Source organism: Conger conger, chromosome 17 (genome assembly GCF_963514075.1).
Source record: "Conger conger chromosome 17, fConCon1.1, whole genome shotgun sequence".
NCBI classification, from domain to species: domain Eukaryota; kingdom Metazoa; phylum Chordata; class Actinopteri; order Anguilliformes; family Congridae; genus Conger; species Conger conger.
In genome coordinates, this window is record NC_083776.1 from 4,771,656 (window position 1) to 4,795,938 (window position 24,283).

General features: G+C 45.9%; 1 protein-coding gene, 1 long non-coding RNA gene and 1 pseudogene across 2 annotated transcripts in view; 1 reads left to right on the forward strand and 2 right to left on the reverse strand.

The window, feature by feature from the left end:
* Positions 1–1,724: 1,724 nt before the first annotated feature.
* On the reverse strand, positions 1,725–7,409 carry LOC133116208 (protein ABHD13-like; annotated as a pseudogene).
* LOC133116867 (NALCN channel auxiliary factor 1-like) overlaps positions 4,581–24,283 on the forward strand; it is a 115,978-nt gene continuing 96,275 nt past the window's right edge. Inside the window, exons 1-2 of the mRNA XM_061226867.1 lie at positions 4,581–4,585; positions 5,069–5,084. Of these exons, the coding sequence (XP_061082851.1) occupies positions 4,581–4,585; positions 5,069–5,084 (21 nt within the window). The remainder of the gene's footprint in view (positions 4,586–5,068; positions 5,085–24,283) is intronic.
* Positions 22,795–24,283, reverse strand: part of LOC133117118 (uncharacterized) — a 2,350-nt gene continuing 861 nt past the window's right edge. The window contains exon 2 of the long non-coding RNA XR_009705928.1: positions 22,795–24,103. This is a non-coding gene — a long non-coding RNA (uncharacterized LOC133117118). The remainder of the gene's footprint in view (positions 24,104–24,283) is intronic.

The window sequence follows — 24,283 nt, forward strand, 5'->3', positions numbered from 1 at the left end:
TCTAAGACTACATGTACTGACAGACCTGCATCCTGTTTCCTCTCTAAGACTACATGTACTGACAGACCTGCATCCTGCTTCCTCTCTAAGACTACATGTACTGACAGACCTGCATCCTGCTTCCTCTCTAAGACTACATGTACTGACAGACCTGCATCCTGTTTCCTCTCTAAGCCTACATGTACTGACATACCTGCATCCTTTTTCCTCTCTAAGACTACATGTACTGCCAGACCAGCAATCAACAATGCAATATACATTAGGCTTTCAAAAGACGCACACGAGACCCTCCTATAGTTCCCACACAACATTATGTAAATTTATGGATTTGTCAACACCAACCTCCTGCCCCACATACACAATGTAAATAATGGATTTTTACAAGTGATCATTGGATTCAATCAACATCCATCAATAATATTAATGCGAGTACCATTTTTCCAGGGCAAAAACAACATATTTAATAGGTTGCGTTTGATCGCTGAACTGGCCAAACTGTGAAAAAAAGTGTTTGTCGATAATTTTCACAGGCAGTTGCAAAAGCGTGTTTTCATACTCCAAACAGCAGAGTTTCAACTGAAACCAAGTGCTTCGTTTTTCTGAACACATTATCACGCGTATTTGGAGAAAGAAGACTGCTTTCGGATAAGCAAACAACGTTGTCTGACGCGGTAATATCAAGCAACATATCAAACCAAATTTTGAAGGCGCTTTTTGCATTTTAGACTAGCTTTTCCGCATTCGTCGTGCAACGTTGTTCGGAAGGCGCTCTGTAGCTCGTTATACGTCAGCGAATTTTAATACGTGACGATAATTCCGCACTTGACGCGCGGACTCATTTAAAAAGGCACGAGAAATGTATGCGCTCGATATTGCTACAAAAATGCCATCGTGAGAAGGGACCAAATGTGTTCATTTTTAATATGCATTTTTGAATACCGATTGACACTTCACATTCGCAGTGTGCTAAGAGACAAAGTTCATGACAAGCGCTTGAAAGACTCCTCGGCTACATTACCGTACGACAGCATTCGCTCTCTGGGTATAGGGATAGATGCTTGTTGTTCTGCACCCCTTGCCTGCAGGTACATTACTAAGCTATAATATTAGTATAATAATAATAATAATAATAATAATAATTAAATCAGTAGTCTGTTTTTTGTATACAAGGCGCTGGGTAACCTTATCAGTGGATAACTCTGTACAATCTCCAATCTACATTTCATTTTGAGATCCGCAAGTTGGCCAGTGGTCAAATTCATTTTAATCTGTCTGTGCATACAGGAAAGCCTATGTACTCGATCTGTGATTGGCTGAAAACGTGCTCAGAGATTCATCAGCAGCAGTTTGTCAGTTTAAATTACGTCATTGACTGAACCTAACCTTAAAGGGCAGGTCGTGCTATAGAAGGAATGCATCCAGTCCCGACTGCAGGTGGCCTGTCCTCTAGTAAGTTTGTGTTGTGGTCGTATTCCCTGGAAGGCGTGCAGGAATTCAATAAGCTCCGTTATTTAGGCCACAGACTTCACTTCAGCAAGGTCAAGCCATGCCTCAAGAAGGACACAATGTGATACCATCACAAAAAAAATTACCAATTATTAACATTAAAATGATTCAAATTAACATTACCAAAATACCCATGGTTTGCAGCATTACAAAGGAATGCTAAGGGTGGTGTTGTTGTTGTTGGCCCAGTTTGTGAGCTCTCTCTCAACACAGTCGTTTACAGTCTATTTGGGGCGGCCATTTTACGGTCAGAGCACACACACACACTTCATCACAGCCGGCCTGGAGAACAGGCCCACAGAGAGCATTCCAGGCCACAGGAGTGCCGCTGGCCATCAGCCTGGAACTACAGAGGAAGAGCGCTCCTGTTCTCTGTCGTTAATCCCCACCCAGGTACGGAATGACACCACTTTAAAGTGACACTGCTGGAAATAAGGACCGAATTATCCTTTCAGATAAGGTGTAGTTTACAGTTTACAGGGCAAAGTTTAAAAAAGGAGCTGTGCATATTGAATAACCCAGGCAGATAAGCATGCGCACACAGCGCTCTGAGATAAAGTTCCTGGTAAGAGCAGCTCTGCTGCTCTCCCAAGCTTTATTGATAAGATTTTACACATACAAAACTACGAAATCCAACAGAGAGAAAAACATTTGTACATTCTATTGTTTTGTCGCCCCCTGCTGGCCAAGGAAGAGTTCGGCGGCAGTCTTGCAAATTTAAACGTTTAACCCTTTCAGTCGTACGGCACTCGAGCGTAACTACCGTAAAATGCCCAAGAGTGCCGTGGAGTGCGGCGCCGCACTCTCAACCGTATACCTGTTCAACCAATCAAAATGACTGCTGTGCTATTGTTCTGAACCCCTATTAAAAAGCGCCGAAATGTTCTCAACTTTCTCAGCCGGAGCCAGAGGCCCTTGCGATTCGGGCTCGGGGGCCCCCCCCCCCGGGTTTAAATGACGGTGACGCCGGCCCCGCCCGGCGCGGGCTCCTGGCGGGCGTGGCTGCCGACGAACTGCTGCAGGGCGGGGAAGTAGCCGGGGCACCGCCAGGTGTCGTTGTGCGTGCCGTCGGGGAAGACGGCCATGCGCTTGGCGCGCGCGGGCGACAGCTCGTACAGCCGCCGCATCGTGACGGGCGGGACGAGCGCGTCGGCCAGGCCGGAGACGAACAGCGAGGGCACGCGGCAGCAGCCGCACGGGCAGGGAGGCGCAGAGCGCGGCGGCCACGTGCGGGACGCTCAGGAAGGTGTTCTCCAGCACCAGCGCGGCCACGCGGTGCGGGTTCTCCGCCGCCAGCCCGGCGAGCGGCCGAACAGAACCACGCCGCCGCCGCCCAGGTCCGGCCGGCCCGTCACGTGGTCCAGCGCGGCCCGCGCGTCCAGGCCCAGGCCCGCCTCGCTGGGCTCGCCCTCGCTGCGCCCGTAGCCGCGGTAGTCCAGCAGCGCCACGTCGGCCTTCAGGCTGACCGGCATCAGCAGGGCGTTGGGCACGCGGTGGCCCGCGTTGCCGGCGTTGCCGTGGAAGTAGAGCACGGTGGGGGCGGCGCCGGGCTGGGGCCCGTCGCCGGGGCGACGCAGGAGCAGCAGGTTGAGGCGCACGCCGTCCCGGGCGCGGATGAAGACGCTCTCGTGGACCGCGCCCGTGGGCGCCGGCACGTAGAGCCGCGAGGACGCCGGCTGGTCGGGGAAGAACAGCAGCGAGTCCCGCAGCTTGTACAGGATGCCGGCCGCCGACAGCACGATCAGCCCCAGCAGCAGAGCGCCGCCCTGCAGGTGGAAGGTGAGGATGAGCGCCATCAGGCAAACGCGGCAGACGCCCCAGGACCAGGACCCCGCCGCCAGGAGGCAGCGCCCCGCCGGGCCCCACAGCCGGCCCCACTTCTCCATCGCGCCCCTTCACACCCGGGCTGCCCTGCAGGCACACAGGACACGGGAAAGGGTCAGTGAATCTTACAGGGGCGGTCTGTAGTCGAGCGGCTAAGGTACATGACTGGGACCCAGAAGGTTGGAGGTTCAAGCCTTATAGTGTAGTCACAGAAAGATCTGCACAACTATTTGGCCCTTGACCTAAACCCCAGCATTGCTCCAGGGGGGATTGTTCCCTGCTTAGTCTTAGGAAGTAGCTTTGGATGAAAGCCGCAACTAAATAACACATTTATTATAATTTATGACAGCATGAACAGGAATTAGCCTATGCTACATGGTACCAGTGCAGATAGCCAGGACACAGGGAAAGGGTCAGTCCAGTGGGCAAATCATGAATCTTACAGGGGCAGCCTGTAGCCTAGTGGCTAAGGCACATGACTGGGACCCGGAAGGTAGGTTGTTCAAGCCCTGATGTAGCCACGATAAAATCTGCACAGCTGTTGGGCCCTTGAGCAAGGCCCTTAACCACACATTGCTCCAGGGAGGATTGCCATATTTAAATCCTTTTTTTAAAGTACCCCAAAAATGCAAGTAAACTCGATTGTTCAGTCTAAAATATCTCATGGTATTTTCATCTCCGAGGCAGGGGTGCCCAATCTTATCCTAAAAGGGCCGGTGTGGGTGCAGGTTTTTGGTTTAGCCCAACACTAAGAGACCTGGTTCTACTTATTAAGGTCTTGACTGAAGACCACGAATAGTTATTTAGTAGAATCAGATGTCATTGTTAGGCGGCATGGATGGTGCAGTGGGTAGCACTGCCGCCTCACAGCAAGGAGGTCCTGGGTTCGAATCCCCGTCGGCCGGGGCCTCTCTGTGCGGAGTTTGCATGTTCTCCCCGTGTCTGCGTGGGTTTCCTCCGGGTACTCCGGTTTCCTCCCACAGTCCAAAGACATGCAGGATAGGCTGATTGGAGAGTCTAAATTGCCCATAGGTATGAGTGTGTGAGTGAATGGTGTGTGTGCCCTGCGATGGACTGGCGACCTGTCCAGGCTGTATTCCTGCCTTTCGCCCAATGTATGCTGGGATAGGCTCCAGCCCCCCTGTGACCCTGTTCAGGATAAGCAGGTTAAGATAATGGATGGATGGATGGAGATGTCATTCTTAGGGTGCACCGAGGGTGGAAGACACGAAGGACGAGGGACTGCGATGATGAGGTACTGAAGGTGTATTTTATTTAGAGTGATGACCAAAATAATAATAATAACAACAAACAAAAGAAAATGCTAATGAAAATGGTGTGTACTTTGGCTATGCCTCAGAAAGTAGGCCCAGCACACAGCACACCCGCTTCATGTCTCAAACAAAATACGAGAGCGCCCCTCAGCTCTCTCCTGGAGCTATAAATGGGCACAGCCTCTCCCACCTGGCACCTTCCATGCACAAAAAATAAATATAATCAATTAACAAAACAAAACAAAAAATTATCAAACAGAACATAACACACATGGCCATAACAAGAATAACAAACAGCTAAACACACAAGAACAACAAGGGGATACTAAACAGAAATTAAAACAATCATTCATGTACTATTCAAATTCCCCCCTTGTCTAAATTAAACAGGTGGTAGTTCCCGCTAATCATCCTTCATAAATATCACCTGGTCCCCTTCACTTCCTGCTTGGTTGTGAGACCAGGATTGAACAGACCCAGGTAAACCCTTTGTTTTATGTGGTGAAACATTTTTAAAAGCACCCGCTGTGCGTTGTTTACTCCCGCTCAGTTTAAAATGTAAAGCGTGTTGTGTTGCGGTGTTTGTGTTGCATGTCTGTAACAGTGTTAGTCTCGTCGCGGCGCTAGTCCGTGACAGTCATAGTGCTGAATCAAAACAAAACCCTACACCGGTCCAAAACAAAACCCTACACCCACACCGGCCCTTTTCAGAAAAGATTGGACAACCCGAGAACGTACACTGCTGTCAGAGTAGAGTGTTCGTCTAACTGCTGCCGCCATCTTGTGGCAGGCAAACGTACTGCGTTCATATTATGGTATTTAAACCACTACTCTTCTCCATAATCTTCGTCCACCCAGTTTCTGGAATTAAAACACCCCCATTGTTTTCACTTTCCCAGGCTAATAATTTAGTCAATGAGTACAACTGGTACAACAAAGTTAAAAATATAAAATAAATAGACTTATATATTTATTTTCTATCCCTATTGACTTGCTAGCATGAGAAGGGGACCTTGCGGAGAAAAGCGATAAAATTTTCACATTAATAATAATGCATATGCAAAAACAGTGAGACACAATCTTATGTACGCCAGGCTACTAACCTGCTTATGCTTAGTTACACTTTGCTACAGTATTTTGTGAAATAAAATTAGTAGACAATTTATAATTGATTAAATATTTATAAACGCATTCGCCATGTGATTAAAGTTGAAGTCTGAAGGGAACATTATTAGAACAGATTTGTCCATTTAACACATCAACCCCACGGAGCAGGGAAGCTTTTAATTAATCCGGAGAAGGACGAACTCCGAGGGGTGTGGAGGATACAAATCGATCTTGGCATCCCTGAGAACTGCCAAGATTCCGCACCAGACATGGGTGACCTATGGGATAATTAATCTCTCACACACACGCCAGCAGGAGAGTACTGCAGAATTTGCCGGGGGCCACATTACAAGGCCCCAAATCACAAAATCACTTTCCGTCTGCTTTTCTCCAAGATGAAAAACCTGCAATAAAACTTTGAACCTTGTAGAGCCATGACTTCACGTACCATGCATCGATGCCGTGGTGTAAGTTTGCCAACTAACGCGATTTACCAAGCAAGCGTTGTATCACATCAATTCAAATATAGGCAGAACTCATAATTTTCGTTACATCAGAATGTTGCCAATATTAAGGACGTCATGGGTGACATTCACCTAATAGGTAGCTAATGCAGTTACTCATCCATTGGTGACGCTATGGTTTTGACAAATAATAACTTACAAACGAAAGTAGCTACATATAGACTGTAGCTAACATATTTCCGAAATAACATCAAGACATTTGTTTGGCGATTTTGCTTGTCTGTCATCCGTCAAGAAAAAGGGATGACAGGCAAGCAAACAAAACGACAATTTCACTCCATTTCTATTTGTATAAGTTAGTTAGATAACAGATTACCGTTCGATATTTAACATTAACTATAGAGAGTAACCAGCGAGTATTCAGTACAACAGAAACCGCCCGTCCTCTTAAAATTATGGTCTTCAGCCATCCTGGCCTCGCGCTCCAGCTTGCACTACCTAGCTAGATAAGGACGATTGCTGATGATTTACTGCCTAGCTAACTGCAATTACAGGTGATGTCGTGAATTAAAGTGGCAGCCATTCAGCCATAATCACATGATCGTAGTTCGTAGCTAGCTAACTTCCGAAGCCATACTGAGCAGCAACCTGGCAACGCTACCAAAATCAATAACTAGCTCACGCTAGCTAGACAAGCTTCACAGGACACCACCAAACAGTGATGATTGGTCGGTTTGATGGCAGCTAGTTAGCAAACTAGAAAACAGCACAGTAATTAATTCTATGCAGTAACATACTCGCTGATTAACGTAACTCAACCAACGTATCTAACGTTAAATAACGTGATAGCTTAATTAATTAATTTAAACTAGCCTGTTCGCAGGTATTCTGCTGCAAGACTCAAGGCTAAAATGCGATGTGCCATTTACATCCAGACAACCACAACCAGGTAACGTTAGCTAGCCATAACCTGGCAGCTCGGTGTTTGTAACACTACTGACCGACACGAAAGGGAGATGGCAGGGTAACGTTAACTTACATCAATTCAGCGTTAACATGTCTTTCAGGCTTACCCTTTCCCCATCATCCCCCAACCACATGCATTCAACTGTAAAGCAATACCTTTGGTACAGGCAGCGAGCTGGAATCCCTGTAGTTGTATTTGCTCAATGCTAACCATAGAGTTCAGTGATGCTAACGCTAATTTCCGTTTCGACTGTCCAAACTGGTGGTGTGACTCATTATAAAGTCCGAGTAGTACATAGAGATTTTTTTAGGGCCTCGGGTTCTTTTCCAGCATCAGTTTTTTTTAAATAGTTTTTTTTTTTTAATGCCCCTTCTGTTTCAAAGGAAGGCATCAGAAAGGGACCTGCCGCACCTGACCGTGCAGAGCTACGGAGCCTAAAGGCTTCAACTACAATTCCATATGACCCTAAAAGCTGGTCCTCACCATTCATTACATTATTACTTTACATTATTGGAATTTGGCAGACGCTCTTATCCAGAGCGACGGACAGTTGATTAGACTAAGCAGGAGACAATCCTCTCCAGGAGCAATGTGGGGTTAAGGGCCTTGCTCAAGGGCCCAATGGCTGTGCGGATCTTACTCACAATATTCAATCAAGTATTTAGCTTTCACTTACAAATTGATGCAAGCATTACAGTTTTACTTGACGAACTCCAGTTTGGGTAGGTTCATTGATTGCTGAGCTCTCCAAACCGTGTTTGAGAACAAAAATAGCTTTTATTTGTTTGTTAACGGTAAGGTAATTATGTTGATTGAATCCCCGCCCTGGTCTGGAGGAATAGCAGAAATGAAGGGATGTTGAATGGTACGCATTCAGCCTGAAAGGGCGATGGGCACATGCGCGCATGTAATGTAATGTAATGTAATGCTGCAGTTCAGGTGCTCGCCACAAGAGGGACACCAAACTACATAAATTCATATTCATAACATCCTCCATCGCCCACAGACCTTTCAGCATGGACAGCCCCCTTTGGCCCATAATTTTCTTAAGAAAAGTAGTGTAGTTCGACATTACAATGATAATTACAGTCACAAGGACGCTTTGGTTAATGATGAGATGTTGAAGACATTGGCACTTTTATCCAGAATGATGTAAAGATCTACAATGCAACGATACGTTGGTGTAACTTGAGTGGTTTACAGTAGATGAAGGACTACTCTCTTGAGTGAGTGCTCCCAAGCTTAGCTGCTATATGGAATGGGGAACATTCATTCATTCATTCATTATCCTAACCCGCTGAACAGGGCCGCAGAGGGGCTGGAGCCTATCCCAGCATACATTGGGGCGAAAGGCAGGAATACACCCTGGACAGGTCGGCAGTCTATCGCAGGGCACACACACCATTCACTCACACACTCATACACTCATACCTATGGGCAATTTAGACTCTCCAATCAGCCTAACCTGCATGTCTTTGGACTGTGGGAGGAAACCGAAGTACCCGGAGGCAGACACAGGGGGAGAACATGCAAACTCCGCACAGAGAGGCCCCGGCCGACGGGGATTCGAACCCAGGACCTCCTTGCTGTGAGGTGGCAGTGCTACCACTGCACCATCTGTGCCGCCCGGAATGAGGAACAATGTTTTAAAAACTCCAGAAGGGAAATACCTTTCCTTCTTTAAAGAATTTGAATCATCAGCTGATTCATCTTGGAATTATACATGGGGTCGGTTGCAATCCATTGAAACTAACAGCAATAAAACAATATCTGGTTGAATTTCTTCTGAACAGCATATATGAGGATATACAGTGAGCTCCACAATTATTGGGACATCCAACTAGCAATGCACAAAAAAAATAGATTTCCCCAAAATCAAGGTTTCATCATTTTTGCCACCGCTGGTTTAGTACTTGGTTCATCCACCTTTGGCAAGGATAACAGCATGCAAAGTGCAAATCCGAGAATGCAAAAGATCTTGCAAGGATTTTGGTGGTTTTGGTACATCTCTTTGGAAAACATTTTATGTCCGAGTGAATGACTTATTATTCACCTCAGATTTGAACTTTCTGCTTGACAGTTCTGTGTTAGAATAGTTCCATATCTTTCACCATTTGTTCTATGACACCTAGTGCAGTTAGTCATTAACACTGCCTAAATTAAATTAATGTGTGACACAGATTGTGTCTTCAAATTTAGAAAAGCTCATTCTTTTGTACACCCATTATGAGCATTTGGAGTTTAAAAGTAACATGGGCTTAGACATGCTGATGAAAATATTGTCTGTAAACATACAGAATGTACTGAGCCTTGAACTCAATGCCAGGTCACCAGCTAGCCTCAGTTTTTGGTATTAGCCCCACAGAATGTGAAACATCCATGCATCTGGTGAGGGCATTTGTTTATTCTGCTCTAGGATGTACATGCACAGTAAAATGTCCAGGGTTATGTCTGCTCATACAGAGTACATATGGTCCTGCTCTGGCCATGAGTTGGACCATACTTAAGTGACTTAAGTGGACTACATTTATAATTACAATTATGATTACATTCACCCATTCCCTCACACACCTACAGCGACTTGCTGCCAGGCAAGCCACCAACCAGCTTGTCAGAAGCAATCGGGGTTACTGTAGACGGGGACACTCCGACACACCCAGGGCGGGGGTATTGAACTGGCAACCCTCTGACTGCGGGACGACCGCCCTTGCCTCCTGAGCGAATGTTGCCCCCTATATGTGCTCAGTGGTGACCGGGTCGGGTCACGCCTGCCCGTCTAAGACAGCAGGAGACCCGTACCCGTAGGGCGGCCTGTAGCGTAGTGGTTAAGGTGCAGGACTGGAACACGCAAGGTCGGTGGTTCTAATCCCGGTGTAGCCACAATAAGATCCGCACAGCCGTTGGGCCCTTGAGCAAGGCCCTTAACCCTGCACTGCTCCAGGGGAGGATTGTCTCATGCTTAGTCTCATCAACTGTACGTCGCTCTGGATAAGAGCGTCTGCCAAATGCCAATAATGTAATGTATCACGGGAGAACCCTCTGAGGCTGGTAGTGTGTCTCATCGACGGTCGGAACCAGGGAGTTCTCACGTCCCTCCGGACAGCGTGGCGGGCCAGAGGATTGGTGTTTGCTGGGGAGAATTAGTCCAGTAGCATCCATCATCCCTGGTTTACACAACCCGGGATTCATCAGCCCGTCTGTGTGTGAGATGAGCAGAGATAGGGAGACCGTGAGATAACAGGAACTGCATATCAATCACACTGACAAGCAATGCAGGAGAACACGTTGTCATGCTTGCGTTCTTTCGGAGCACTTCCATCTTGATGGCACATACAGTTTTCTTGATGGACTTTCCATCTTTGCATTTGACAGATTATTTTTTTAAAGGAACGGTTTGCCTGAGGTCATTGCTCAATCTGCTGTCCCAACTCAGAAACACAAGACACTACACGATGATGGTCAACGACTGTCCGAGTGCCACCATGGCATTGCAAAGCTGCGACTATCACCAGTCTGTCATCCAGTGGTAAGAAGGACACATGATAGTAAGGAGAACACATGATCGTAAGGTGGTCACATGATGGTAAGGTGATCACATGACACTAAGGTGAACACATGAATCCTCAGATGCCATACCCTTACAGGACATGGGTCAGCAAAGATCCGATTGAAAGTTCTGTCAAAACAATTTTATCAGGTAAAACAGAAAGATTTTTCATTTTATTTTTATTTTTTACGTGTGCGCGCGTGTGTGTGTGTGTGCGTGTGTGCGTGTGTGTGTAACAACATGTAACAAGTGAGATTGTGAGATTTGAACCCACACTTCTCACTTACCTGGACGATGTGCACCTTTAGGTTAATGCTGAAACCCAAGGCCACCTGGTGATCTTGCATTCGGTCAAAAACTCAGTTAATTCTCTGTTTTTACAGGCTTCCACATTAGCACGTCTAGGCCAATGACATTTATGTTCCATTATGTTTAATAATGCTGTGACATCTATATAGCTCGATATTACCGGGCGCACTGTGTGGAACACGTGTGTAGTCATTCATAAGAAATGTCATTAAAGTTTTGTCAAATAGAAGTCAGAATGAAACACTAATGGCTTTAATGAAGTAGAGAATGACAGCTGGTAGATTCACTCTCCAGTTCCCTCGACTCAATTCCTTCAGACACAACAGTCTAAACGCCCGGAGGGTACGGCACACAGAGCTGAGTTAATATAGTATTCAAACCCATGCCGACAGTGAGTTTGAATATGATAAGATCGTTTCAAGGGGACATGCTTCTCATTCATCACATCTTCAGCTGTAACATATTTGCTAAGGGGCAGAGAGGCCACATTCTTTGGTTCTGTGTCGCTTAGATCTTATTTTTGAATCATTATTTTTAGCTTTCCTGACTATTTTTTGATAACTCGAGGACAATCGTTGCTCACACAATGACAGAACCATGTTAGCACACGGAAGGGTGTGCTGAAATTCCATTAAGATAGCTTCACAACTAGCGGAAAACACAGTTATTTGTTTCATAAATTATTTTACCCGTGGATGTGACAGTGTGGCTACTGTACAGCCAAAGAAAAGGTCGGAATGTCGTCTTTTCTCCTTTAAAGAAAATCCACATTTGAACCGGTAGGGGGCAGTCTTCCCCCTGGACCGAATTCACCAGAGTACCCCTAGTTCAGCGAGGGACAATGTACTGTAGGAGATGTCATTACGGTTAATCATTCAGGTAATAAAAGGTCCCATTCAGCCGATTCCAAAGAGTTGCTCTGGACAACAGTCTCTGCTAAATACCAAACTGTAACTGTAAATTGTAGTTGGGGGATCCCCAGGGTCCTGGAAAAACTCCCAGCCTGCCATCTATTAATCCCCACTTTATTTGGTTCAATAATCCCCTTCTCCTCCACTACATCTGGTGTTCTGGCTCAAAATGGTTTCCATGCATTACCCAGCTAGGCACTACACATTGTAATAATAATAATAATAATAATAATAATAATAATAATAATAATAATAATATATATATATATATATATATATATATATATATATATATATATATATATATATATATATATTAAAATCTTGTTTTCTAAAATAGTTATTGGACCTATCAAAGACGGGAATATGACAGTCTCGCGCAGGTGCGCTAAAATTGCTTGTCTGAAAACTCCACTAGGTACCCCCTGTGAACAGCGAGCAGACTATTAACTAATAAAGGGACATTTCCCCCTTAAAATGAGCATCCCTTCACCTCTCCGCGCGGATAAGTATCCATCACTCCTTTAACGCAAGAAGAGAGGGGAGAGAGGCCAAAGCGCATGCGCCAAGAACGACTGGCTGTCCAGTTGGACGTCGACGCGCCTCACCCATCGAGATATACATCCCGGGAATTTTATCTTATCGTATTTGATTTACTAAGTATTTGATCTAAGTATTTTCTCTTTTTTTCTGCCATTGAGACACTGTCATGTAAAGTCAGAATTAGATTTCTAAAAGTGATTTCTGAACCGTTTTTCCTTCACCAAGAAAATTATTATTTCACTATTCTGAAGGCCCAATTGAAAGATGGCCCATGTGGCAGTGCCCCATTCGTTCATAGCGCCACGCATGATCATCCTACTGCTGCTGTGTGGGCCCCAATGACTAATTTAAGAGGTAATAGGTCCGTAAGCGCAGCAGACGTAGGCTACGTTGCAGACGACCGTCTGTGAAGCACGTAGGCCTATTTAGTAAAGAACGTTCTCCCCTTAATTGTGTTCTGAACTGCTTATTAATGTGCTGCTGCACGCAGTTACATTGTAGCTCATGTAGGCTGACAGTGTGTTCAACCCGCTCCGCCTGCGCATTATTTCTATTTTAACGATTTCGATTTACATCGCATTCGGTTACTTTTCAAATGCGTCGACTGGAGAAACGCCCTGCTCACTTGAAAGGCAATGAACCTAAAACGGAAACAGCTGGTTTCAGTAATTGGACAAAAGGAGGAAATCTGCAGTCCAAATTACGCGAGGTCGCGTTACCACCGTGCAGTCCCCGAGGTGAGCGATCAGGAGAGAGTGACGCGCAGAAGGGAACTCATTCATCCGGGGGCATGGAGTTCATTCTGAGCGCTGAGGCGCCTGAAAACGTAGCGAGAGTGTTACTGCAGGGCACGAAAGACAGCAATACATTACCCGGCTTTGCACCCCCCTCTAAGCAATAACTCAGCGTAATGACTTCTGCTTAGGGAGGCGTGTGATTTAAAGACGAGAGTTTATAATATAGATTTAAGGTAGTCCTTTCTCCGTTTGTCCTCGCTCCGGGCGGTGGGAGGTTAATTATTCAAGCACTTTAAAACCAGATGTTTTGTGCGCGGCGAGTACATATAACTGCCAGGCGTAATGGAATAACGCAGACATGAGCAGTTTTCACTTCCACGCCGATCAGAGCGATTATGACGAACGTCGTCCCTCGTAGTCTAGTCAAAGAAGCGAATCTGGGCGTGACCTCGCACGCGACCTGAAAATGAAGAGCTTTGACTCACTGTCACTGTCACTGTCAGTGACGTAACTCCGTAAAACTAATTGGTAAAGTTAAGGGCGAATAATACGGCACCAGACCACAATTTACCTTGTTCTCCCTTGAGGAAGGCATGTCCAAAATCAAATCGATAAAATGGTAACCTTGCTGTTTTAATATTAATGGAGGGCTCTAAAGTTTGATTTATTAGAGGAAAGCCAGCAAATTAATTTGTGTCAGTGTGTATAGGCCTACTTATGAGAAATGTAGAGAAATAGAAAGCACACATAAAAAGGCACATTATAATTTATATCTATAAATTTAACAATTTAACAGTCAAAATAGTTGGCGACATGGCCTCAAAATGGTATTTGGTTTCGTAGAACTATGACTTGTTTGCCTTTGTGTTAGTTAAGACGAGTTGGGCCCTCGTGATCTCAAAATAGTTCTTTGGCTGGTCAATGTGACACACAGACAGTCTTAAATGAACTCCTCAATGACTCATTTCCGAGCGCTGTTAGTGCTATTTTAGGTGACTGCCAGTCAATTCTTTTTTTTCCAGTTTCATTTGAAAAGTCTCCCATTTCTGGAACCTTCTGGATGGACAGAGTGGTTTCCAATCTTGTGGAAACATACCACGAGGCTTCACATGCTTGGCCTACCAAAGGAAATCATGGCAGCTTCTGTGATGCAGCTGCTTAGCAACGCATTATGTGGTGCCAAGGTAACAGACAGGAAGGAATCTGTCCCATCAGCACCATAGGGAGACACACGCACTGCAGCACCATGGACAGAGATGTTCTGCACTGTACAATGATAAGAGACATAGGCCTGTAGCGTAGTGGTTAAGATGCAGGACTGGGACACGCAAGGTCGGTGGTTCTAATCCCGGTGTAGCCACAATAAGATCCGCACAGCCGTTGGGCCTTTGAGCAAGGCCCTTAACCCTGCATTGCTCCAGGGGAGGATTGTCTCCTGCTTAATCTAATCAACTGTACGTCGCTCTGGATAAGAGCATCTGCCAAATGCCAATAATGTAATGTAATGTAACATTTCATAAGACACGATATAGAGATGTGGTGTACACAGCGTATTAGACACAGAGATATGGTAAGCACAGCTAAGAAGACACAGATAGATACTACGCACATCTTGTAAGACACAGAGACGCTCTGTACTGAGGGGGCCTGTCACAATTTCCAGGTTTGTGAAAGGCAGCTGTTCATTCTCTGTACAGCACAGTACAGGTACAAAAAGATGCCAGGACATCTGTCGACTGTACATAAACTTTTATTTATCCGACCAATTACAGGAGAAATTATGTAGTTTCCCCCCATCATATTTATCTGCATTTAATTCCGAGAGAAGACACCATTATTCACCTGAGTTACATTGTACAAGACTGAAACATGGCATAACCCAGTTACATCATTGGTTATTTATTGAAGCAATTCCAGCAAAGTACAAACAACTGCACCAGTGTGAGAGCTGGGATTGGAAAGCTTTTGTGTCCTAACCACTACCCCAAATCATGTGTGTGTCTATGTGTACATGTGTGTATGTGCATCTACACACGCATGTGTGCATGTGTGCATGTGTTTGTTTTACATTATGTATGCTGCACAGATATATTTGCATGAGTAGTCTTGCATGATAGTTGAGTGGTTGTTGTAGGAAGCCATTATAAACACACAAGTGGTGTAACTGCCATGCACATTAAACATGATAACACAGTTAACTGAAGATACCATCAATATACACCCAGTGACCACTTTATTAGGTAGACCTGGACACCAGCTTGTTAATGCACATATTAAATTAGCCAATCATGTGGCAGCAACTAAATGCATAAAAGCATTCATATTATATGTGGTCAAGAGGTTCAGCTGTTCTTCAGAACAAATGTCAGAGTGGGAAAAAAATGTGATCAAAAAAAATGTAAGGCGGAAAGTGCTAAACAACAAAATCACATCTTGACATCTTCCATCTTTAAAACTAAAAAAGGAAGCACTTTCTATTACTACTTGACACGTAATTTCTCTAGAGAACATCTTTCCCAGATCATTACTTTTTCATGTTGCTCGTTAAACAGCCTCTTCAGTGGAGAAATATGAGCTTTTTAAAGAAGGGTGGGGAGGATGAGTGAAGACTAAAGTTTTCTTTTAGTTCCATAAAGTGCTTGAGAGGGCCTCAAGTCCGCTACTGTAACCCAACACCTTTACCCGCTACTGTAACCCAACACCTTTACCCACTACTGTAACCCAACACCTTTACCCACTACTGTAACCCAACACCTTTACACACTACTGTAACCCAACACCTTTACATTACATTACATTACATTATTGGCATTTGGCAGACGCTCTTATCCAGAGCGACGTACAGTTGATTAGACTAAGCAGGAGACAATCCTCCCCTGGAGCAGTGCAGGGTTAAGGGCCTTGCTCAAGGGCCCAACGGCTGTGCGGATCTTATTGTGGCTACACCGGGATTAGAACCACCGACCTTGCGTGTCCCAGTCATTTACCTTAACCACTACGCTACAGGCCGCCTTTACCCGCTACTGTAACCCAACACCTTTACCCGCTACTGTAACCCAACACCTTTACCCACTACTGTAACCCAACACCTTTACCCACTACTGTAACCCAACACCTGTACCCACTACTGTAACCCAACACCTTTACCCGCTACTGTAACCCCACACCTTTACCCACTACTGTACCCCAACACCTTTACCTGCTACTGTAACCCAACACCTTTACCCGCTACTGTAACCCAACACCTTTACCTGCTACTGTACCCCAACACCTTTACCTGCTACTGTAACCCGACACCTTTACCCACTACTGTAACCCAACACCTTTACCCACTACTGTAACCCAACACCTTTACCCGCTACTGTAACCCAACACCTTTACCCGCTACTGTAACCCAACACCTTTACCCACTACTGTAACCCAACACCTTTACCCGCTACTGTAACCCAACACCTTTACCCGCTACTGTAACCCAACACCTTTACCTGCTACTGTAACCCAACACCTTTACCCACTACTGTAATCCAACACCTTTACCTGCTCCTGTAACCCAACACCTTTACCCACTACTGTAACCCAACACCTTTACCCACTACTGTAACCCAACACCTTTACCCACTACTGTACCCCAACACGTTTACCCACTACTGTAACCCAACACCTTTACCCACTACTGTAACCCAACACCTTTACCCACTACTGTAACCCAACACCTCAGTGAAGAAACGGCAGCCATTTTGTGCCAATAAAGTTAACTCACCTCCGGGGGGAGGGCTTTACTCACTTCAGCTGGGAGAATGAGGCCAGATGAAGCCTTTCCTGGCACCGAATGGGGCTTTGATCCTCTGTCTTCTCCTCTGGCATTTCTCTTGTTTTATTTTTAGCATATGTTCATATCCAGAGCGATTTTTTTTCTTTTTTGCATAAAATCCATTTATACAGCTGGTGATATACAGAAGCAATGCAGGCCTTGCTTGAGGTAACAAAGGCAGTGTCCAACCTGGGAATCCAACCACTGACCTTTCAGTTATAATGCTTCGTAGCCATTATAGTACAGTGTCCCCCTCTCCCACACCAGTGAATGATTCAGTGTGTTGCACGGTGTGGGGGTGAATAGTGTTACGTTCCCTGTGTTGTGCATGTGGCTGGCTCCTAGCATGTGCAGCAAATCAGCTTATTAAGTGATTGGCTAGGTGAGCACAGGTGTAGATAATTGTCAATCAGAATGAAGCTTCCTCTGCAGGGGAAGGAGAGACACTTTTGAGGAGACGCTTGAGAGGAGATTTGCTGAAAACTTCGTTTAAGAAAACTTTTTTGTTTTTTAGTTAAGCGTTAAGCGTTAAGAGTTATGTGTTATACTTTTAAGTTAAAAATGTTTTTTTTTTGTGTTTTTTTAAATATTCTTGACTTTGTTTTGGTTGCAATTTTAGTTTAGGGTCCATTATTCTCCCCCATGGTAGAGGGGTAGAGTTGGGCTTTAACAATATGCACATGCATATTCATCCGCATCACTTATACAACAGAATAACAATGCACAACCGAAAAAAAACCCAGCCTGCACTACATCTCCCAGCATGCACCGCTCTGTCATTTATGACAATGGGTCAATGGGCCTGAGCACTGATACAGGAAGTGACTTTGTGGAGATGTAGTCACAGCTGTCTGGACAGGCATATTGGATCTCACGCTCTAAAAACGCCTCTTTATTCTGCGCACACTGAATTCTTACCCCTCATTTCTCACCACATCACTGTCAATTCTCTTTCAAGTCAAGCGGGGAAGAAATCTGGGGAACACGCCGTGATGGAAATCTATCTTCTATCCTCCGCCACCTTAACGTTTCCGCCTCGTCACAATGCTGTGCCAACTGCACCGCTGTAGTGCTGTTGATGCAGGTAAACCCAATATAAGGATGCGATTCTGTCTGAAAATACATGGGCAACCCACCACACAGATCATTTTCATGGCTCTGAGATGGCTCCCCATCTGTTGTTCTATGCGGTAGTTTCCTGTGGGCCGAGCACAGCAATGCCAGTAGGGGTTGTTTTCCCTGGTTTACTCCAGTGCTGAAGAGGTCCTTGTGTGTGTGTGTGGGGGAAGGGGGGCGGCTGAGATAAGCAGATGCTCGTAACGCCTCGCTGAGGGGGACCTCCATCTCTGCGACTGACCGCGCGCGAGGAACGTAAATCACCGGGTTTCACCGCGGTTTACGAGAGCGCCATCATCACTCCGTCCGATTGGACGCCAAGGTCTGGGGTAGGGTGGGGTGGGGCGGGACAGGAAGGGGGGCTGATTTAAAAAGGGTGTTTATCTAAGACGGGGGGGGGGGGGGGGGGCTGGCCCCGCCCTCCTGTCAGAGTTCTCACAGGGACATCAACGGGGTGGTGCTGTTTTAACACAAGATAAAGGCTGGAGGTATCCTGCATGGCTACTGTACCCTGCATAATGTTGAACCCATCAGTTATTTATTTTCCTCTGTGCTCCACAATTTGAGATTTGTAATAGCAAATCACATGCGGTTGAACTGCACATTGTCTGCACACTGCACACTGCACCCTTATTTAGGTTTTATAAGCACGTCAAAAACACACAAGACCAAATTTATACAATAAACGGACATCTGTGGGCGTGTAAGATTCAGCAGAAGCTCTGCTATAAAATCTCAGAAAAAGATCAACTATATCCATACGGTTATGATCACATCTGTAATATAACCATATCCACATGTTACAACCATCCATATAAATCCTCTTCAATTGGTTAATTTTCATTAGAAACTTGCTAACTAGCTGAATTAAAAAAACGGGTTGAGAACTTGATTGAAACCCTTAATTTCCATGAATTTGTTTAATTCACCTACATGCTAAACGCATACTAAGAATCAGGGTCTTAATCATCACCATGCTAGACAGAAATTATCTAAAAACAATGAAGCTTTTGTATTTAAGTAAAATGTATTTATAACCTTTTCCTCTCTACTGACACAGATAGGTGCAGTAACACTGTGCAGTATTATACATTATTACGTGCAATATATATTTATTTCTGTTTATATATGAATTCCAATTGAGCAGGTTTATGCCAGAAAATGATCTGATCAACGGTAATTACAATTTTCCATAATTAATTATAAAATCAGTTATCTTTGTTTTTCCCTCTGCCGTGAAATGTGCGCTGTCCTACTTTTTCATCAAATGACTAATTTCCCTTTCAGATAATAATTTATTATTAAATAAAACCCACCATATGAAATATGAACCGAAGATGATTTCTCCTGGTTTATCCGTATCTGGGCTCTCTTCTCTGTCATCTGTCTGTACCAGTAATAAGCATAAAATTATTTCTCTAAATCCTGTGTTATGGTTATTTTGGCATTTTCCAGATGTTTGCTAATCTGTTTTCCTCGGTTTCTGCCAGCATTACCCAGAATCCTCTGGGGCACCCGGCATAGGCACTGTCTACAACATACTGCAATTTGAGGTATGGCTATGCTTTTTCCTACACATACAGTGTACTTTGATCATTACACTTGGCAAAAATAAATAAAGCTGTAACGTTACAATAAGCTATAAGCTTTCTGTAACGACTATACTAATATTTCCTTCCAGGCTATCTGTGTACGGCCTAAAGAACAGCTCCAAGCTATTTCGAAGGCTCCCACAAGAGTTGAAAACCTTTTTGGGGGGGCGGGCTGCAAACAGCATTTCCAATGGAGTCAACCATTGTAAAAAATCCAACTCGAGCCAAAACTCCGCTTCACAAAGTCTTGAATGCAGGCATTCTTATTGACCCATGGATGGTTTCTCACTGTCCATTAGCCCAGTGCCGCAGTCTCTCAAACCCCAGACACAAAAATGTTCACCGAGAGCCAACAACATTCACTTCTTTTGGAATAAAATTCCGTGGAATTGCAAGGAACAGCATATTTCTGTCAGCCTGCAGACCTTTGTCTTTTGTGTCTGAAGGCACCGTGTGATTTCCTGAGCAAGTTAAAAATTCTTCTTTAACCAAGGTTAAACAGGAAAGTTCCCAGCTCAGTAGCGGAAGAGATTTCCACATCAGCAATTTTGTCACTGGTAGTCCTACTTGTGCCAAACTTCTTACAATAAACTTGCAGCCTGGTCACATGACTACACACCAGAGAGAGAGAGAGAGAGAGAGAGAGAGAGATTTTTCACCACCGATCTCCTGGTGGAAATTCCAATCCGTTAAATGTTCCCTTTCAGAGCTAGAAGTTAGGAACGCTCCCAAACTTTTCTTGAGCAAGGAAACGTGAGTGCATTGTTTTGCGGAAGTATTTTTTCCAGAAAGCGTGACGTGTAAATGATCGACCTGTGGGTCCCCCTCTCCCTGAATGCTCCACATCCGCCACTCCTGTCACTGATGTGGATTCAAACTGACTTTTTAAGGAGCGAGGACATCCCGTTTGCCTAATTCATATTTTCTCTGATTTCCCCGTCTTTACCTCCTTTTCTCACCTCTCCCGATGGACGGGAACAGGAATAAGCGGGTGAAAAATAAGCAGTTGGGAAGAGCCCACTGTACCCTTGAGCGAGGAACCTAACCTGCTTGCTTCAGTAAATATCGAGCTGTATGAATAGAAACTATGTATAAAATGCATTGGCGGTGCCAGTCAGTCCGGATGGCAGCTTCTGCTAATTCAGCAGCGCTAAACGCCTGTAACGCAATGTGAGTCAACAGGCGGCCATTTTACCGCCATCGCAGACACACATAATGTCACTGCTGTTGCCTCAATGCTCTGTGTTTTATTTTATTTTTTTACGACCGTGTCATTTCGCTTTGGCTAATTACCGCATTCGCGTTTAATCGCTCAGCTTTTACCCAGGCCTGAGACGTGCCGAATGCGGAGTATGCTAATTTCACCAATTCTACGGCTGCTCTTGTTATTGCCGTTGGCTACGTAATTGTGTTAGCGTCTGGCCCCCCGTGGCAGGATGTGGAGCTAGCATCGGGCCCCGTCTGATTGGATCGGAGCTAGCATCGGGCCCCGCCTGATTGGATAGGAGCTGGCATCGGGCCCCGCCTGATTGGATCGGAGCTAGCATCGGGCCCCGCCTGATTGGATAGGAGCTGGCATCGGGCCCCGCCTGATTGGATGGGAGCGAGCATCGGGCCCCGCCTGATTGGATCGGAGGTAACGTCGGCCCTGCGATCGGATCGGGAGGCGATGTGTGTGCGCTTTTATTCGGGTCACATGCACAGGCATGTCTCCACGGAAGCCGGGGCAGGGGTGAGGGCCTCGGGCGCGGCTCCAGCCCCCTGGAGCTCAGGCCTTCTGCTGTTTACCGCCAGGCTGCTCCGCGCGCCGCGAGCTCGCTCCGTCCATCTGCCGGGAAACCACCGCTCGACCGCACTCCTCCGACTGTCCCCGAAACGCTGAAGCCTGCCGGTGAGGATTCCAACGCTTCGGGAATACCGGAATACCGCCAAGCGTAATGGGAAGTAGAATCCATTTCGGTCATTGAATTAAGACGCGGAAGTTTCCTCTCTGGGTGGTGGGGGGTCTATCGCGAGGCAGGATCACTGCGTTCGCCGGATAAGTTTGCAGACTGCAACCTGGAACGTGAAGTAAAGTAGGAACAGCGTTTCTGGGCTTTGCTCAGTGAGCTCTACTCGGGGGTCTCGCTTTGTGATGTGCCCGGCTGGCATCGCCCAGTCCCTGAACTCGAGCCCGAGCATCAACTGCGTCATGTTCCCGAACTGCAGCCTGAACGCTGTCAGTCAACAGGCGGACTGTGAAGTGGTCTGGAACAGCACAATGCAGAAACAGCGCCTGACTGATGAGAAGTCTGTCTGCCCGAGAGACTGGAAGATGACCAACAGCCTAATTTAATGAAATCCTGAGAATGTCTCTCCGCTAGAAAAAACCCTCAGTGGGCAGGGATACAAAGGACTATGGGCCTCAATCCATGGTTAATTTTCTTTAAAATGTATTTGAAGTGAGCATTAATATTGTAGTACTCAACATCTTCATCAATGTTGCATAACCATTTTATGCACTTACCATTTTAATAAGGGGCGACATGGCTCAGGCAGTAAGAGCAGTCGTCTGGCAGTCGGAGGGTTGCCGGTTTGATCCCCTGCCCGGGCTGTGTCGAAGTGTCCCTGAGACGCCTAACCCCCAAATGCTCCTGACGAACTGGTCGGGGCCTTGCATGGCGCCGTCGGTTTATGAATGGGTGAATGGAGAAGCATCACTTGTACAGCGCTTTGGATAAAGGCGCTATACAAATGCCTGCCATTTACCATAATACGATAACAATCTGAGCATAAAAAGGATATTATGATTTCATTTCTTGTGTGATAATTGCATGCATCAGAATGTCACAGTTGTTATAAGCTGGTCATGAAGTTTATGACTATGTCTATGACCAGTATTTAAAGCCAATAAAGGCTTAATGAATGCTGCATAACTCATTACCACAATAAGATCCACACATCCAGGGGAGGATTGTCTCCTGCTTAATCTAATCAACTGTACGTCGCTCTGCATAAGAGCGTCTGCCAAACGCCAATGTGTAATGTAATATGGAGTGTTTTACCTCCATTTCAGTTTGCCAGTGTCTAGACATTCCAGCCAGTAGTGGGGTTTCCATCCAACAGTTTTTATTCAAAATTTGAATTCGATCATAAGAAAACCGGCAGTGCAAATGCCTGAAATTTGGAATACCGTTACAAATACGCAATATCGCAAAAACTGTTTTTACGCTTGGCGAAGGTGGAGAAGTGGCTTATCGATAGAGAGAAGATGCGAGAGTGTGCTTTACAGTGATGAGGGGGCGAAACTCGCCTTGTGTAGCACCCACCTGGGTGATGAAACGGCCACCATTTTGTGCAACCAATGTGTCGCACCCACCTGGGTGAAGCAACTGCAGCCATTTTGTGCCACCAATGTGTACCACCCACCTGGGTGATACAACGGCAGCCATTTTGTGTAACCAATGTGTCGCACCCACCTGGGTGAAGCAACGGCAGCCATTTTGTGCCACCAATGTGTACCACCCACCTGGGTGATGCAACGGCCGCCATTTTGTGCCAGAACGCTCACTAGCGGAGGTGGAGATGGGTGTCCCATCATACCTGAGAAGGCCCGGTGTGGGTGCAGGTTTCTGTTTCTGTCACTCAGCACCAAGACACCAAATTCAACTAATGAAGTGATCATAGTGTTCAACCAGACCTCGATAAGTACAATGTGGTCTCTTAGTGCTGGGCTAAAAAAGAAACAACCTTGCACCCACACCGGCCCTTTTCGGATAAGACTGCACACCTCTGCTCTCAATCGGTCGCCAGAGAGACAGCGCACGGGCAGTCAAACCACCACACTGTGCCATGGATATTTTATTTTCATTAACTCCCCTTACTATATGAGCGTTATTTTTGTTATTGATTGTGCTGCTACCAGAGTGGCAACATAACAATCCGCTATTTCCTTCGTATGTAAGTGTGTGCGTGTGGTAGGAAGGGAGGGAGAAAGATTCTTAAGGTAAGAGCCAATCCGATTCTTAATTACCCAGCTGATCTGCAGGCCCCTGGCCCACTCCGACAGCACGTAGGCCAGCGGAAGATTCGCCTCACACTCTGTCGAACGTGCTTCTGTGTGCCCGCAAAACACACTCGCAACATTGCTCTCAAGTGCAAGAGGGATCTTTCAGAGCTTCGTCAGTGCTGAAATCCCCAGGAGATGTTTTTGGCCAGACCCACTGTCCATCGTTCTGCTGCTCATAACGCCGTCCGTCATCTGCGACGGCACACAGGCGGATGCAGTCCGACACAGGCCCTATTTCACGTTAATGATGCACGCAGAGGCGCGTTTCCTTTCCAGGAAGGTTTTTCGGGAGCGACGCCATGAAACTCCGGCCACAGAAGAGGGGTAATCTCACAGAGGGGGGCAGGCTGGAACACCAGGGAAAATGTGCACAGATACGAACATGCACAGATACGGATGTGTAAGCATCCTAAAACACGTCACATTTCACCAGCTTTTCTCTCTCTCTTCAACTCCCTCTCTCTTTCTCTCTCTCTCACACACACGCACACACTTACAAGCACACACACTCACACACACATTTACAC